Consider the following 18152-nt stretch of genomic DNA (forward strand, 5'->3'; position numbering starts at 1 on the left):
AAGTGACTAACAATTTTCGCGAATGACGCTAATGGCTTCCATGATGGAAGTAGGTTTTGTGTGACACGCAGAAAATTCGCGCGATAGACTACCGTATTAACGTGACTATCTTGTGTATAGTTTCTGAAATTACAAACGAGTAACATAATTCTGTGCGTAACAAATTACCAGTAAATGTTCTCCGCTATTTAATACTTCGATGTACAATCTAATCGTCCAAGGAAAACGTTCCCAACCTTTTAAAACAATCCTGAAAGGGTCAAGGACCTCGCCGGCTGCATGCCCGACGCTCGCCGCACGTTTATCAAAATTCGCCGAAACGAAACAGCGAAAGGGAACAACGAAACGAAAGTACAGAAAGTGGTATACCTCGGGAGGACTACACGTACTCCAAAAAGAGTACATGTACCGCAAAAAGTGCACATCTGGTAACCCTAACCATTCCCGTCGAAACACGCGTTCAACGGCCCCGCGAACAGAACCGGGCCTGGCTTGGTAAAAACACTGCGGACAAGAGATACACACCACAACAGTGAGAGAGAGAGAGGGGGGGGAGGAGAGAGAGAAGTTTCACGAAGAGAAAGTCACTAGGAGGCACACGAGGACGCGATGTCAGCTGACAGAAACAAAGACCGCGCGAAATAGCGAGAGCGATCAGTCTCGATCTCTCCTATAGGAGACATCTACCGAAAACATGGGGCACGGAGAGACAGAAATCTGTTTAGCAATTCTGGACAAAATTCGGGGGACAAGTTCCAGTTGAAACTCTGGGGGAAAGCTGTCGGAGGATCCCCTAACAGAAGCACGGGGCACGCAGAGGTCATGAAACTGACAGACGTATCCTAAGAAGAAGAATTCGGGGGACACGGGTCCCTTTCCGATTGAAATTCTGTGAGAAAGGTGTCGGAGGCTCCTTTACCTAGTAACAGTAACACGAGGCACACAGAGACGCATAGAATGGATAGATGAATCCATGTAGCAAATCTGAAAATAAAGTTCGGGGGCGATGGACGTCTCAGAGATTGAAATTCTAGGGAAAGGTGAACTGATTTACCTGGTCGGTGTGTCACGGTGTCTCCGTGCTGGTTGTCGGTGAAATTCCAGCGATCTTCCGGGCGCGCGACACGACTGTCAACGACTTTGGCACGCGAGACACGGGAACTGACTATGTTTTGGCAGTGGTTCGCGGCATTTTCTTCGGTCACGAGGTCCCCGGTTCAGAGTCAGACGGACGAGGACATGCGATCGCGAGGACACGACACCCGCGCACTCAACGGTATCCCCGACGAGAAGCGAGAATAATTGTCAGAGAAAAGAGAGAAAAACCGAAAACCGACGGGTCCGAACTACCACCGATCGTCCTAACCACTACGGGCCAAGTGTAGCACCGCACTGACTGCTCTCGCCGTTCACCAAGGCGATAAACAAACTCGTCGCCTCTCCCTCGCGAGTCTGCCCTCCTTCTCGTCTGGTTCTATTCTTCTCCAACCCGAAGGGGACTCTCTCTCTCCGGCGAGCCAGCACCGAGTACGCTTGAACGAATTGTCTGTCTTTGTCTGGCGAACGTACTCGTGGTACCGTGTCATCTCACTCTAGCTAACCCCCACCAGCAAGCTGTGCACGTGTCTTTCTCGCACGGATTCGCCCTACTCCTTTTACCGATTCGTCCGACAGTGCTGCCACCAACCAACGTCCCCCACTATCGCGCAGCAGACTGCTCTCTACCCTGTCACCTGGCGTTCTCGATTTTCTCGCGTTTGCCAGACTCTTCGTTCGATTCGAAACGCGGCGCACCTTCCGAAGTGTTCTCTTCCAGCCGCACGCACAATGTCACTCGCGGATGATACGACTGAGACGCGTCTACGCTGATTTCGTCAAGAGACAACGCAGCGTGCGACATGTTTTGACACACTGACGTTTCGTACTGCCACAATCCTTTTAGCCCGGTGCCGACACCTGCCGGAAACTGGCGCAACATTGTGCGGTTTCCGGGCGTCGGTATCCTCGAGTAATTGAGCTCTTGGTCTCTGATGTCGTTTCAGGTTTTTAGGAGATTGTAACTGGTAATGGTGATTAGGGCTGCGATCATTTTGGTCACTGACGGATTCTGCCAGCAGACTGTTGTGACGTAATGTGGAATTTTGTGCCGCACGGTCCGTGTTACCAATTTTGGGCATCGTCTTTCGCTTTCTTGCGCCCTCTACGACCCGGAACGGAACCATTTTGAAAGAATTTTTATCGTGCGGGATCTAACTCATTGACGGGAGGTAAGAAATTGTAAGAAACTTCATATTTTCATTTAGGAAAATATAGTAGTGATTAGTAGACTGCGGTTCATTGTGCAAAATAAAAGTTTTGTGTATCAATTGTGAGAGGTAGGAGCCAAGTAAAAAGTTCTTTCTTGGTTTACTAATTTTAGTATGTTGGTGTCTTTGAGCTCTCTTAATATTTTCACTATCTTAAATTTTCACCCATTTTTGTCATAAATGGATAAAATCCTATGCCAGTATAAATATTTGATAGTTGGCTGTATTATCAGCACTAGATAATAAATAGTTAAGTTGCTGAAGGTAATCAATGAATGAACATAGATGTCTTCACCAGCGCATACGATAGTTCCCTCTTCTGCCGCGGCTGTTGATAGTCACATGGCGGTAGTATCTCTCCTCCATCTTGGTTCATGTCTTTTCCGATACACTAGCCATCATGGTGCGTACGTTTTGATATTTTCTAGTAGTAATCAGTAAAAATTACAGCAATCCCTAATTAAATGTGTAAACGAATCACTTTGTACCGTATTAATAAATACACTGAGTAACGGAATTGAAATATTATTTGTTGAAACCAGTTAAAAATGTTTGTTAATCGTTAGTTTATCGATTTGAGGTTATGTGCAAGTGTTGCCAGTGTCTTTTGGTTTCTTTTTTGTATATACGGACGTCGAGCGAAAGATAAATTGAATCTGGAAGCATGATTTGTGAGTATAAAATGATCGTTTATATTTTCAGAGTCGCGTCAGGACAAAGACGGTCAAAAAGGCCGCGAAACTCATCATCGAGAAGTACTATACTCGATTGACTATGGACTTCCATACGAATAAGAGGATATGCGAAGAAATTGCTATTATTCCTAGCAAATCTCTGCGTAACAAAATCGCTGGGTAGGTATATTTTAATATTTTTATTCACTCCGTTTTTTCTTGGACTAATGTATGATTTCACTGTGTCTTACTAACAATAATAATAGCACGATAACACGATGAAGAACAATGTGCCCTCAGTTTATAAATCCAACACATTGTACTATTATTTGTTGAACAGATTTGTTACGCATTTAATGAAGCGTCTGAGACACAGCCAAGTGCGTGGTATCTCCATCAAACTGCAAGAAGAAGAGAGGGAACGCCGTGACAACTATGTTCCTGAGGTCTCTGCCCTGGAGCACGACATCATCGAGGTCGATCCAGAGACGAAAGAGATGTTACAGATGCTGGGATTCAACAATATCCCAGGACTCCAACTCACACAATCCCAATTACCACCGTATAGCAGACGTTCTTAAATTTATCTTCTTTATAATACATAAGATTGTTGGTATTGCATTTTTTAATAAAATTGCAAGCTGACATTCTGAAATAATCATTTCCTTTCTTATTTTTCATTTATAAGTGTATCTGTAAATCTCAGCGAAATTCAAGAGAACTAATTTTAACTTTAACTTTACAGCACGTTCGAATAAATAATTCGAACGATAGTCTGTAATATTTTAAGTTATTCGTAAGCATCATAAAAAAATTATGTTATTCCTGATATACGCATGCGCGAATGTCGGCCATTTTAATTGGACGAAAAAGTTCACTTTCTTTTTATCATACACATTCTATAATTCGTTTCAAGCCCAACATGCTCTTCCCTTAGTTCGTTAAATGTTCCGTCCTCTGTATGCATTGATATTGTTTCATCCAAAATTTTTCTATCAAAATTAATAGATTCATCAAAGTTTTGTTCAAAGGTGGATTGCCTCTGACTCTTCGATTTCAGTAAAACGGTATTTCAATTCTCGGTACCCATTAAAAAATTCTCATTTTTCAGGGCGTATTCAAAAAATGCGATAACTCCCTGCGCTATCAAATTTTTTAACGCCTCCCCTCGAATATCGAAAACGCCTTGCGGAATAGATGTTGAAATAGACGCAACATTCGATTCGTGTGTGCATTATCGGTGAAAACGCGTCGCCCTTCTTCGGCACCCACACGACTGGGTCGGACCTGGCCAACTCGTTCATAGGCTGCGCGACCTAGCACGATCCAAGGCTAGGTAGCCTAACCCAACCTGAACAGTAGGTGGCGAAGCTCGATGAAGAGAGAGAGACAGAGTGTACAGCATTCGCTCTGCGTCGTCGCGAAATTCCGGTGACAAAACGCGATGACGGAGAGGGCGGAAGAAAGTTTCTCTTCGCTCTGATTGGCTGACAACTCGCTATTGCAACAGTGCTGCCCCCACAGTCAAAGGCGAGACCTGCGAGTGGGAGAACGTGTACAGTCGGTGAAAAAAGTTTTCGAACACGTAAGCACAGCCTCTAGGTCTGCAATAATATTGTTTGAAACTACGTAGTAAATCTATACCGAGGAGGTCTCCAGAGCGTATCAGAAAAATTAGAACTAGTAACAGTTATATATTACAAAATTATAATACTATGTGTATATACCATGGTATAGAGCGATACTAACGTACTGCGGAATTATGTGTTATCGAGGAGCAGCGATAACGTTGAACGCACACGTCATTAGATATCATTTTCGTATGCTATCCGACATTACAGTCTGTTTTTCGAACGAAGCTAGCTTGGAATACCTTCGCAGTCATAACAGCTGCCAGTCTGAAGCAAAGAGACACCCGAAGTACATATAATAGGTGTTGGGTGAGTAGCTATGGCGACTACGAGAGTATTCTAGGTACCTTCTTTCGAAAAGCAGCGTAGCACGAGTATATTCTCCGTAGTTGAAATACGTTGTACTGTCACAGAACGATCTGGAAAGTTTCCCGTTGCGTTGGCCAGCTCATTGTTTCGAGTACTCGGTGTAGACGATGCATATTTCATGGGCTGGATTTCGCCTGGACGGGAGCCTGTGAAACTTTCCGAAGGGACTGTACTCGTGCTCCGCATGAGCGCTCGTAGGCTCTGCTACCCCGCCCCTCCGCTGCCCCCTCTCCGGGAATGTCTGCGCAGTGATGGGTGCGCAAGGAGATAGCGGGGATGAGGAACGCGACGGCGTAGAGGTGCGGAAACGCGACGACGCGGAGGGAATTCGCAGGACCGTGGGTCGCACGCCTGCGAATGTCGGAACTCTCGGGTGCTGTCGGGTGCAGGGAGGAGAGAGACTGTACACGACCGGCGAGTCAGTCGACTATTCGTGGTCTGTGACTCTGGAGGTAGCCCGACCACCGCAGAACCGAGCCCGACGCAGCTCGGTTGCGTTCGGTCGGTAGTCGGGGCCAGTCGGGCGCTCCGCTGACTCTTTTCGGTGTGTCTGCTCGTTTTTCCCTCAGTCCGTCGTGGTTGCGCATCGGGATCAGTTGCATTATATCCTTTCCTTCTTTTTTTGTTTTCGTTAAAGGGACTGGTTGGTTCGCACGAAGCGCGCCTGGTGCCCTTATTCGCGCGCGCTATGTGACGGATATCGCGGGGCGCCGAAGCGTACCCCGGACACACTTTTCTCTATCATTCCCACCCTGTCCTCCAGCCAGCTACTACTCTCCTTTGGCTCTCTCGCACCGCTCCGAGAGAACGTGAGAACGGCGGAAAAGGTGGGAGAGAGAGGACAGACACAGAGAGAAACGGAGAAACAGAAAGAGAAAGAAAGAACACGTTGTAAACGCAGGCACGTACATATACGCAGGCACTCGCCGACGAAGGGGCCACGAGGGCCCCGCGGAATCGTGTCTAGGAAAACATGGAGTGTCCACATCTTGCTCAAAGCGTCCAATTCGGCGGTAACGACGTAGAAGCAAGCTGCACGAAGGATCTACCGTTCGTCTGTGCAGGTATGGCCTCATACAAAAGAACCCCTATACCTCTGTCCTTCCTTCTACGACCAGACAGAGTGAGAGAGAGAGCGAGAGAGAGAGAGAGAGAGGCGTGTATTGTGTTGTGTCCGTGGGCCGAGAATTCTCTCGCGTTTTTATTTCTCTTGTTTGTCCCGAAACGAGAGACTCCGGAAAGACACGGATACGCATCGTCCTGTCTTCTTTCTTTCACCGAGACGCAGGGTTACCGTAACCGTCTGTGGCTCTCGGATCTTCTCGATCCTCCCTTTCGCCAGGGCTCTATTGTGCTCTCCCCGGAGTCCTCTATTTTACCGTACTTTCTTTTCCTTCTCTCCTGCGTTCTTTATTCCGCCTCCGTCTCGCTCTTTTCCCTGCTTCTCTCTCCTTTTACCTCTCGTGACCGAGGCCCCGGCCGTTCCTCTCGCGGCCTTGAGGCGTCGTACCCGACAAGAGACGGAGCAGAAACCATTTCTATTTCCCGTCGTGGAAATAAGCGTGCTCCGAGTACCGTCTGCTCTCTAGACCAGAGTCCCCTCTCATTACTCTCTCTCTCTCTCTCTCTCTCTCCCTCTATGCATGCTACCATTTTTCCCCCCTTTCCGTCTACGACGCTGCTCGATAGACACACTCTCTGCGTGGTCGACGGTGCCTCGACTCGGACGCGCGACCCATACGTACCCGTTCGCATGTATCGCGGATCGAACTCGTCGTGCCACGGTATATACGTTTCCCTTGCTAATGTATGCGATACAGAGCGAGAGAGAGAGAGAGAGAGATATGATAAAAGAGAGAAAGGGAGGGAGAGAAGAGCGTCGCGCGCGCGTGGACACCGCATCGCGTCCCTATGTGTGGTTGTGAAAAGTCCACTCCTTGACGCATTCGTATTTTGTATATCTCTCAGCGCGATATAAGTCCGGCGGTTGTGTGTGCGTGTGCATGCTCCGTTCATGGGTATTTTCTCTCTCTCTCTCTCTCTGCTTCCCTTCTGCCCTCCCCTCTGTTTCGACGGACCGAACAAGAGCGTCGCGCGGACGCGGACGGTGCGCGTGTGCATCGTCCTGCTGGGAGTTCTCAGTATGCGGCGCGGCCGTCATTGGAAAATCAATACCAGACAGCACTAATCAGCTGGCCCCGAGATCTGTCATTAGAACTCGCCAGATAAACGTGTGCTCTCTCTCTCCGGCGGCGGCGGCGGCGGCGGCTGCTCTGCCCCCGGCCGTGTGTGTTATTCCGGCCTTTTTCCTCTATACCCGCGCCCCTACCACGTCTCGCGGTTTTTCTCGATTTTATTGCGCCGCTTCCGGCTTCGCGAGCGAGTCACCGCCTCGGAGATTTCTCGAGAAGCATCGGGGGCCGCCAGACGCGTTCGAAAAATCAATGAGGGAATGCCACCGCAGCCTCGTGTGCAGGCACACTTTTTCCCTTATTCCCTTGGCTGCCGTCGTCATCGTCCTCTCGTTGCTCGTTGCTCGTTGCTGCTTTCTCCTACTCCGCGAAGAGAGTGAGAGAGAGAAAGAGAGAGAGAGAGAGAGAGAGAGAACCACGTCTCTTTGTCCTTTCTCTTTGCACGGCCCCTAGTACTATATTTACCCGAAATATGCGCAATACTTTTATTGCTCCCTTTGAGAGAGCCGCCCCTCTCCCTCTCCTTCTTACTTTTGACTCCCGACCCTGGGCTACCCGCCGGACTCGCCACGCGTTTTACAATCGCTCGCTTCGTGACCGGCGCGCGTTTCTTTTCTCTCTTCGTTCCTCTGTCTTCTTCTTTTCTCTCTCTCTCTCTCTCTCTCTCTCTCTCTCTCTCGCGTTACGGAGAGAACCGGGCAGGAAGAAGCGTTTTACAATCGACACGGCTCTCGAACGGGTTTCGCGGAGACTGCGGGCTCTCTCGCGGAGTCGTCGTTTAATCGTAACAAGTTCCCAGAAGAGCCGCCGCGCCGTTGCGTTACGTAAATAAGAAACCGCGTCGAGAGCGTTTCGTCGTTGTCGTTGCCGTCGTCGTCATTCGTCGAGAAACGAGCGGACGGCGACTCTCGGCCCTAACACGCGTTTCGCGTCTTATTGTCTATCTCTCTCTCTCTCTCTCTTTTTCTCGTTCTACCGGCCGGACCGTTTCCGTCGTTCTCTAATCCGACGTGTGTTTCGCCGAGGGGAGAAAAAGAGAAAAGGGTTTCGAAGTGGGGAGCTGCCAGGAGGGAAACGGCAGACGAATAGTCGCGGAGAGAGTCCGTGAAACGTTTCCGAACGCGTGTGCCCGTCGCCGATGAGTCAGACGCAGGATTTTTCTCGCGATCCGCACGATATCGCCGGCTACAAGCTCGAGGGATCGTCGGGGCCTCTCGGCGACGATTACGGCCAGGTTCTCCTCGAAATTTTGGGTCATTCGTGGTCTCGAATGTGGCCTCCCTCGCGAGATTCGCGCTCGCGAACCGCTCGATACCGCTCGTCGCAGTAGGTTCCCCTCATTGCAATCGAATGCCCTTTCTTCACGCGAGCCTCGTTCGTTGCATTTTGTTCGCACAAGATGGACGCGAAGATGTTGCGAGTCGTATCACGACTGTTTACTTTATATTGTTACGAATTTGCTGGACACCTGGTCCGTTGTAAAACACCTCGGATCTTGCCTGAAATCCCGGTCCCATTTTCGTGCAACGAGCGAGTAGTGCGTACTTGTACCTGCTTTTGGGGATCGTTAATGTTTCTCGCCAGGCGAGATCATGCTGAAATTTGAAGTCCTTCGCGACCGAATGGTCTCCCTCTCATCGGCAACCAGGCTCCAGGCCAGCGAGATCAATTTAAATATCCCCTATGGTCGCGCGAGCTCTACAAGCCGGGCAAGAATTACCGCAGGCGGTCGCACGAATCGCGCGCAGGAGAAAAATCGTCCCTCGTGGGCTATAAAAGAACCCCATGCTCCACACCTTCCCCCCCCCTCCCCTCTTCTCTCCTACCCCTCTTCTTCTGTCTCTTTTCCTGCGCTGCAAGCTGGTTCGGGTACGACGTAGCAAAATCGATAACAGCGTCGTTGCTAATCGGATGCCCCGATACCAGTGCCACTGCCTTAACGAATTTTTCTTCCGTTCTGTTTCACATCGGCGACCCTCGAGTGCCGCATGTCCCCCGGGTTGACGTGACGTGACGTGACGTGACGTAACGTGACGCGACGCGACGGGTCGCGCCGGGTCCTCTCTCCGGCTGGGTTTGGTCGGGTCGCCATCCTGCATCCACAGCTCGATGCGCGAGCCACGCACACGAAAATTTCTTCCACGCAAAAGCGCACGGTAGGTGTGGCGAGCCGAATCGTTCGTCACCCAGGCGAAAAGAGACGGTGGGAAGAGACACCGGCGAAGGATCATCACCACCGGGTTCCTCGATCGCTCGTCCTCTCCTTCTTCTTCTTCTTCTTCTTCTTCTTCTCGTTTTGGCGAGAGCCATCGAGGAAGAGGCGTGCAGCTTCGATCACCGATCCATCCACCACGGGAGAATCTGAAATTCGAGAACTCGTTCGCACCTGCACGCGCGACTATCGACGATTACGAACCGCCGTCCAAGAATACTTCTCGGAGACTCCGTGGATACATTATTTCGAACGATATCCCGCGGACCGTTTTAGAGCGATCGCGGATCGATCCCTGCCGAATTTCTCCGCGTCTGCGAATACCCCGCGAGGTGTAGAATTCGAAACCGCGGCGATTGCGAAATAAACGCGCAAACCCCGCGTCTCGGGAACGAGCTCCTGGAAGATCGGATTACCAGCGTTTCAATTTTCATCCAGCCAACGGTCTTTCCCGTCGGCGAAATCTCGCGATTTCTTTCCAGTGGCAACTCCCCGCACGCTTCGACCGAACGAGATCCGCCGGGAAATTCACTTCTGAACGACGCTCTGTTGATTGGTCGATTAGCCGCCGGGGGACACGATCAATTAAAGCCGAGCCTACGATCTATGAATTCCTGGTTTCGGAATCTCCTCTCGTTACCGTTCTCGACGCTCGCTCGCCGCCGCTGCGGAAAGAAACGAGCACGCAAAATCTGAAACTCGATAGAAGTGCGAGACATTTCGCGATCGATCGACTGCGAAGGGGGTGTGTCGAACAGCCCTCCATCCATTCACCCTGGTTTTACGCGCTCTCTCGAGAATTACGTAAGCGGGGACCAGCCGAAAAGATGGTGCGCCGCACAGTCGGCAATTTGGACAAAATCCGGTTCAAAATCAAGGAACTTTCGATAGGAATGAGGTGGAGCGATGAAATCTTCTTTAAATGAGAGCTGCAACTTTGTAGAATACGGGAAAAATAGAGAGATTGTGGTACGAACGTTTTTTAACCTCGAGAAAATTCGTTAAACGCGAACAAATTCAAGCAAATTTTAGTTTTTCCAATACCACGCTCGGAAAACATTTTTTTTTAACATGCTATACACCATTTCCTATAGATTTTTTCACGATGATTTCAAATCCGGTCTCAAAATTTGTCTACGACCTCAGGATTTTGCAAAAAATAGGTTTTTGTGACGAAAACTAATGAAATCATTTTTTCGTTGAAACGATTGGATGGTAATAATCTCCCTATTTTTCCCATATTCTACAAAGTTTCAGCTTTAATTTAAACAAAATTTCATCGCTCTACCTCATTTCTATCGAAAGTTCTTTGATTTTGAATCCGATTTTGTCCAAATTGCCCACTGTGCGCCGTTACGGAACTCGCGATATTTAGCGACCACCATGCGTCGAACAGGACAGACTATGTTAAATTCGTTGTAGCAATTGTTTGCTGTTGAACGAGAGATTTCTTAGCCCAACGGCTCCTGGAACGAGCGTATTTCCTTCTTCCAGCCAGCCACTCACTTCCCGAGATATATGCTTTCATTAAGGCCCTTATGGCTACGACGACTTAAATAGCCAGCATTCGGGCCCCTGGAGATAAGGGTGGCATTAAGGCAATTTCAACTTTGTTCTGTTAAAGAACCAATCATGTGCTTTAATTCGTTAAGAACAGGCACTTTTTTATTGTGTATTCTTTTGCTTCAAAGTTGCTGCGAAGCTTACAAGTTTGTTCGTACACGCTGTAGTGCTAGCTGAATCCTGAATAATACGGAGAGGGGTGAATTTGCATTGATTTTTAGCTATTTAAATAGTTGACTTACACGTGGACTGCGGATTACATGTGTCTATGGTAAAAATGACTAGCTGAAATACTAAACTGTGAAAACGTTAGACGAAATTGAGGACGTTGTTGCATTCTTTGCTGTTTATTAAAATGATTGAAAGAAGAAATACGTTTCAACCTCTGTGTCTTACAAACGACGTAGACAATTTTTATTTCGCATGTAGATTCGCAGTCTAATTATACGTTTGCGACTTTAGGGACTACTAAGGGACTACTAAGCGAGTTTAGGGCGCGAGCCTTCTGTCGCCAATATGGCGACATTCGCTCCGAAAACGACTTCTCGAATTCTTCTGAACTCCAGTCCCAAAGCATTTAACCAACCTTTTCCTTTGTATCCTTAAAAAGTTTCCGTAATAATTGATCTTAAGCCTCCGCCGTTGAAACTCCTGAATAAATTTCGCTCCGACCTTCTACAGTTTTACGAAATAACCCGAGCCTCGTTATACCTTCGCGACAGCCTTGTTACGCGTAAAAAGACCCGAGTTTATTAGGACATTAACTTATCAATTTCCTCCGCGTCTTTCTTTGCGAAGTGAATCGATCTGGCGAATGCGTGGCTGAAACAGTTGTCCACCTTGGACCACTGCAACGGCCTTCGAAGGGTTAACATTCCCACCGAAGCCATTAACTTTCGTGCGCCGTATTACTCTGCAATTTTACGATATCGCTAACCATTTTATTGTTGCCGACAGTATGTGGAACCGAGAAGAGTACTTGGCTGTGTCTCTACTGCGGCGCGGTGCACTGCGGACGATACGTGTCGGGCCACGCGTTGCAGCATCACGAGCAAGATAGTAAGCACTGCGTTTGCATAGACTGTGAGAACCTGGCAGTATTCTGGTGAGTCTCCAATTCCGCCCGGATCGATGGTCTTCAAACCTTATCGACTCACCTTCGAAATTATAAATTTTACAAAATTCATTTTTGCATAAAAGATGCACACGATGTCGATACCTTTTCAATGATGTTTCGGGGATTATTCTTCTAAATACAGCTCCAACTGCGACCCTAGACATTTTCTACTGGTCCTTATCGTCCTGCTATTATCCTCCTATTATTCTCTGCTATATTACAAAAATTCTGAAAACTCATTGAAATGATATCGAATGTGTAGAAAATGAATTTTGCCGTCGCTTCGTGGAACTTGAGGGTTCCACAGCATCATAGTTTGAAGACCTCCATCCTAGGCCCTTTCTATTCACTGAGGGAATAGATTGGAAGTACTAACGAGCGTTTATTTTAGTTATATGTGCGACGAGTACGTGGTGAACGACACGTCGAACGGGCAGATCGAGAAGATCCGTCGCATCACGTTCCGGAAGGACGAGCACAAGGAGAACGATGAGAATTGGAACACGTCGCCGTCAACGACGCCGTCGTCGCGGCGCGAGAACGGCGATAACGACAACGACGCGGACGCCCTGTGGAAGGCGGAGGTTGTGGTGAGGAACCTGCGGCCGAGGACGGCGAGGAAGAGGCTACACTCGTTGGACGGTACGAGTGGGGACAATCGGCCGGCGACCAAGCGTAGAAGCTGCAAGATTACCAAAGAGAAGAAGGTCGTCGGCCTGAGGAACCTCGGCAACACCTGTTTCATGAACGCGGTGCTCCAGTCGTTCAACAACATCAGCCACTTCTGCGAGTATCTGACGCAAATGCCGTGTCTCGAGGGCATACCGTTCGATGAGTCACCGACGCACAGGGGGCGAATCGTCACCCCCGGCAGGGCGAAAGAGCTGAGCATGAGCGACGCCCTCTTGGCAGAGGAGCTCAGGAAAGTGTTGCTCGGCTTGAACCTAGGCGGTTCGAACGGCCAGGCGATCTCCCCGGAATGTCTTTTCCTGGTGATCTGGAAGGTCGTGCCAAGATTTCGCGGCTACCAGCAGCAGGACGCGCACGAATTTCTCACCTACATGCTCGACAGACTGCACACGGAGCTCCTGCTGCTGCTACCCAGACTGGGACACGAGCCCCTCGGTCTCAGGGGCAAGCAGAGCATCGTCACAGCCGTCTTTGGCGGCACACTCCTTAGCGTGGTAAGTCGCCGTCAATTTCCGGGACACTTGGCGGTGCACTTGACGATGTTTGGACGATGAGCCACTCCACGCTAAATTGCCTGGAACTCGCTACACGGTCGCTGAACCGTTTCGAACTCGCAGGACTTGCTCCGGGTCCTCGGAACTTCGGTTTTGTTGAATTTTAGCTGGCCAACTTGTACGGTTTCCGGGGATTGTCAGAGTTTTAGGGAATAGGTATTTTGCAGGCCATTTGACGCGTTCACTGAAGAGTATCAATCCCTGAAAAATTTATAAAATAATGCTTATGAGCAGTTTTCAGCTACTTCCTCGACTCGCCTGTTAGGTTGAACGACTCCCACCACGACTCTACTCGGCGGGTATAGTTTGCGAGAGGGAGGGGCTAGTGACGTAGCTCTTTCTCTCTCCCTCTCTCGTTGTTACCCGGACGCGGCTAATGTAACGGTTAGTGGGGGAGCCGAATGACTCTAGGAGTAGGATCGTAAAGCAGCGACGGGGAAGAATTTCGGCATTTAGTTAACGAGAACTGTCCGTGCAAGGTCCTGTAAATTCTAATAGAACAATGTAAAATGTCATCGATCGTGTCAGTCGATGTGTTAAAATTTGCCGGAATGCAATTTTCCAGGACTGCGAATCCTGCGAGTTTGAAGATCGGTGATCATGCGGTAAGTTCGTGCGATTCGGCTTGGAATTGCTCGTTGCCGGTGGTTGCGTTTCGTCGCTCAGACGCGGAACGACGGGAGAAGTGTCTTGTTCGAAATGATCGTTCTGTTGGAAAGTCATTTTATTCATTTTCTTCTTGGGAGAAGCGCGGACGAATTATGGATCGCGTTTCCTCGCGCAGGTCCATTGCATGAACTGCCGAACAGATTCCAAGACGCACGAGCCCTTCCAGGATCTCTCACTGGACATACCGGACAGACTGCAACGACGGACGAAAGAGCAGGAGGAGGTGTGCAGTCTCACGTACAGTCTGACGAGATTCTTCAAAGTCGAGGAGCTGACGGACAGCGAGCTCTACTTCTGCGACAATTGCATGGGGAAGCAACGGTCCACCAAGAGGTTCTGGATACACAGGCTGCCTAATGTTAGCATCGACGCGTTCGATAACGAAAATAGCGAATCTGTTGTTCGAATTTTTGCTTGACTGACGGCGACGCTTGGTTTCAGGTGTTGTGCCTTCACATTAAAAGATTTAGGTGGTGCAATTCTTACCGTTCGAAGGTGGACACGCAAGTGGATTTCCCTATGAAGTCGCTCGACATGTCGGCGTTCACGGTGCGCGACGTCAATGGGACGAAGTTAGGCGGATCGAACAGCCACTTGTACGACCTGGCCGCCGTCATCGTGCATCACGGTTCGGGGTGCGTCTTTTTACCCTCGGGCTGCTGCGTCCTAATCAGATGCCAGACCGACAGAAAATCCACAGACGAAACACATTACCCAGCCACGTTCACGTGTGCAAGTCGTATCTTTTATACCTTGAAATCGATGTCAGTTCATATTTCTGAAGTCTAAAGTAGCTTGTCCCACGATACTCTTCGTGTAGCTGACGGTACACAGTCCCAATACACTAGCAAGCAACTTCCGACATTTTTTGTTGAACTCACTTGCGACAGTTGCTCTCAGACAGCGAAACGATCAGTAAACAATGTTTGCAAAATGTAGCAAGTTACTTGCTGATGATTTGCCACTTGGTCGCAAATCTGGAGACTGTCGAAAAAGATTTTGTTGGTGTACGACATCTGATTAAGACGTAGCGTCATCCTCTTCTGGTAATGGACCCATGCGATTGATATCCAGCCTTGTGTCAATAACCAGACGGTTTATCGGGTATTGAGGCAAGCGTTGACAAAGAGATTTTAAGAGGTTCACGGGCCGGTTTGGTATCTTTTGGCTTGTTTCAGCGCTGGAACTGGACACTACACTGCCTTCGCTGTTCACGACGGACAATGGTTTCACTTTAACGATAGCTCGGTGCGTCCGGCGACCACGGACGCAGTCGCCAAGTGCAAACCGTACATTTTGTTCTACGTGCGGAAAGAGTTCTCCATTCCACCCCCTTTGAGACGCCGTTTCCCCGGCCAGTCCCGTCCCGACGACACGAGCTTCGACGACGACGACGACGACGACGACGAGCGATCGAACAAGAAATAACCGAATTAGACTATGAATCTGAATATGGTGCATACAGTAAACGGCCAAACGGAAGGGTCGCGAAACCCTTCGCTGTGTTTCGGGTTCCTAAGAAAGGAACGGTGAGACCTGTAAACCCGCGTCTCTGCCACTGTTTAATCATTTGATCACGCTGTAAGGTTGCTCGACATCGTACAACAGCTTGTGCCGCCTAGCGCAAGGGCGATTAGCACGATGGACGAGCATGACAACCCGATCTTACCGAACACCTGCATCGTCGTTCGAAGCGAAACAGCTGATCATAGTCCGCGAATGGCGACTCCGAATTTCATCTCGGCCTCCCCACCATCCTGGTCGTTCGTTCTCCCGGCAGATTCGAGAGCGAAAATGGCTCTCGAAATGGCTGGTCTCCGAACGAATACCGACCGACCCTTCCTCGTGAACATGTAGGGGCATGAGACGCGGGCCTCGCGGCTCCCTTTCCTTTTTTAGAAACGGAGGGAAAAGAAGCGTGGCTAGAGGCGGATCGCGGAAACGCGTTGCCTTTAGCGTTGATTTTCTTTGCTGCTCCTTTTCGCCGGTGGCCGTTGACCACCTCCTTTTCATCGAATCGATTAAAAACCTCCTCGCCGGGCCGCGTACACCGGAATCCACGCGTAACCTCGTCTAGTTTTAACGCGAAAACGACTGGTCTTCTCGGTAGATAGATTTTTTCTAGGCTTAGCGCGCATCGTTGTTTCGAGGGAAAGAGAAAGAGAGAGAGAGAGAGAGAGAGAGACAGACAGACAGACAGAGCTGGCGAAACGAAGGATAACCATGTAGGGCCGGATACTCTGCCGTGAAACGAGAGGGAAAACACACTAATTAACAGAACTCGCAAACACACATACACGCCATGCGTCACCTTTCATTACCCTCGAATACTTAAAAGAACGAGACACACACACGCAGAGAGAAAGAACGAACGCGACATACGAACGTGTACCTACCCGCGGATCGTTTACATGTGTATTGTCGACGAAGTAACACGTTATGCATGCATGTATATGTACACAGAAGAAGAAAAAAATGAACACGTTCTCTCATTTTCGCCCCTCCCCTTATCCCATACGGTTCTCGGAGGCTCGACGACTCTTATGTGATTATTTAAAGACTTATTTTTTCTATAACGGTAAACGATAATAACGATGATAAGTTAAAGCAAAAAAGCGTAGCGGAGAAACGTTTTATTAAGGCGATAAACACACTCGATAAACGCGCATCTTCGGCAAAAGACTCGCACGACGAATAAGAGAGGATGGAGAGAGTAAGAGAGGGAGAGAGAGAGAGAGAGTACAGAGAAACGTGATGGAAGTAAGCGTGCAACACTATTATTGAGAATAAATGAGACATGTACGAACGACGTATAAATAAAGAACATGAACGATGAAGCGCTCTTTATTGGTCAGCGAACCGGATCCACGATCCATCGCCGAACGGAGCGACCTGTTCCCTCGAACGATCTAAAACGTCTTTTCTCACGATTCTACAAATGTACAACACCGTTCGCGACCACGGCGTTCGATATTGTTAAATGTATATACAGAAAATAAAACGAAGTCGTCATCCCTTCCTCTTTCCCGGCGAGAATCCAGGCCTCCTCTTTGCCGACAGCGATCCAGAAGACTTGCTCTTCCGAGATCGATACCTGACAGCCGGTACGATCATCCGGTAAAATCGCAGACACAGACAGCCTGCTTCCTTCTGATTTTCGAAATTCCTTCGTTTAATCGAACTCCTGGGGACATTCTCGTCGGACGCTTTCGGCATCACAGCCAGACCACTGCCTCGGAACTTCACCTTGTTCCTTTTCCCCGTCGAGATCTCGCTTTTCGGCTCCTCTTCGGGAAGAGCGCCTCTCGCAGACGCCACCGGCGTCTGCTGCGAGTTCTTGACGAAGAACACGGAGTACGGGTCCTTCTTCGACTTGTCTTCGGTCTTCTTCGGCGTCTCCGTGATCTGAACCTGCTCGATACGATTCTGATCAGGGCTCTTGATCTCCTGGACCCATAAATTGTCGCGATCGCGTCGTCTGTAGGAGTTGACACTGGGCAACGTGTCCTTAGAACTTTCATTCTTGATAAGAGACTTCTCGGTGACTACCGACGATTTGTCGTCAGGAGATTCTTTAGCGGTACTCGGGTTCCCAGAAGTGCTGTTGCACACCTTCAGCTCCTTCAATAAGGAAGACTCCGAGCAGCTGTCTACCACGGAGTCCCCCCGATAGTCCCGATTCTTGTAGAGAACGTCCGTTGTCTTAGCGACAGCCTCTCCATCCGGTTTCTTAGGTTTCTTCAACCTAGCCGAGAACTTCTTCATCAATCCTTTCATTCCTGAACGAGATGGTCGGTCCTCGCTGAAGGACACGTAATCGATAATCTCCGCTGGTGTTTCCACGAACCCTTTACCAGCTAATCTCGTGATGCTCGGGTGCAGTTCCAGTTTGTACGTCCTCTCCGGAGACTTCGATTCCTCGTTCAGGCTGTCGAGTCGTCCAGGGTGTTTGTGGGAAGCGACGCTCGGTTTCTCGGACATTGTGAAAGGGAAACGATCCTGGCTCTTCTTCCGGAACCTTGGCGAGTCGTGGGAGTATCGCAGCTTCGACGTCGATGCCGATTCCGTGACGGAAAACGGTGTCCCGTACAACTTCTCCGTGAAGAAGGATAGGTTGTCGGACTGAATTGCTCTGGCCTGCTCCGCGTAAATGTTCCTACGGAACTGCTCGGCCG

At 49.3% G+C, this 18152-nt stretch overlaps 3 protein-coding genes across 4 annotated transcripts in view; 2 read left to right on the forward strand and 1 right to left on the reverse strand.

The window, feature by feature from the left end:
- Positions 1–1922, reverse strand: part of Fur2 (furin-like protease 2) — a 503981-nt gene extending 502059 nt beyond the window's left edge. For both annotated transcript variants that reach the window (XM_076789088.1, XM_076789087.1), the window contains exon 1: positions 1055–1922. The gene's annotated coding sequence lies outside the window, so the exon portion shown is untranslated. The remainder of the gene's footprint in view (positions 1–1054) is intronic.
- A 680-nt stretch (positions 1923–2602) lies between these two features.
- On the forward strand, positions 2603–3625 carry Rps17 (ribosomal protein S17). Its single transcript, XM_076789089.1, has 3 exons — positions 2603–2709; positions 3009–3160; positions 3321–3625. Exons 1-3 carry the CDS (start codon positions 2707–2709, stop codon positions 3559–3561), a joined length of 396 nt encoding a protein of 131 aa, XP_076645204.1. The 5' UTR covers positions 2603–2706; the 3' UTR covers positions 3562–3625.
- A 1531-nt stretch (positions 3626–5156) lies between these two features.
- On the forward strand, positions 5157–16814 carry LOC143354785 (ubiquitin carboxyl-terminal hydrolase 3). The gene is made up of 6 exons (XM_076789090.1): positions 5157–6044; positions 11905–12052; positions 12456–13248; positions 14093–14335; positions 14419–14612; positions 15156–16814. Exons 1-6 carry the CDS (start codon positions 5954–5956, stop codon positions 15403–15405), a joined length of 1719 nt encoding a protein of 572 aa, XP_076645205.1. The 5' UTR covers positions 5157–5953; the 3' UTR covers positions 15406–16814.
- Positions 16815–18152: the final 1338 nt, after the last annotated feature.

This window comes from Halictus rubicundus, chromosome 6 (assembly GCF_050948215.1).
Source record: "Halictus rubicundus isolate RS-2024b chromosome 6, iyHalRubi1_principal, whole genome shotgun sequence".
Taxonomy (NCBI): Eukaryota; Metazoa; Arthropoda; class Insecta; order Hymenoptera; family Halictidae; genus Halictus; species Halictus rubicundus.

What these genes read in the sequence shown, in the direction of transcription:
- LOC143354785 (XM_076789090.1), top strand. Translation starts at nt 5,954, where the DNA reads ATGGAGTGTCCACATCTTGCTCAAAGCGTCCAATTCGGCGGTAACGAC. An exon ending in TCTACCGTTCGTCTGTGCAG is followed by an intron (nt 6,045 to 11,904) that starts GTATGGCCTCAT and finishes TGTTGCCGACAG; the next exon opens with TATGTGGAACCGAGAAGAGT. An exon ending in GCGGCACACTCCTTAGCGTG is followed by an intron (nt 13,249 to 14,092) that starts GTAAGTCGCCGT and finishes TTCCTCGCGCAG; the next exon opens with GTCCATTGCATGAACTGCCG.
- Rps17 (XM_076789089.1), top strand. An exon ending in CTGCGTAACAAAATCGCTGG is followed by an intron (nt 3,161 to 3,320) that starts GTAGGTATATTT and finishes TTTGTTGAACAG; the next exon opens with ATTTGTTACGCATTTAATGA.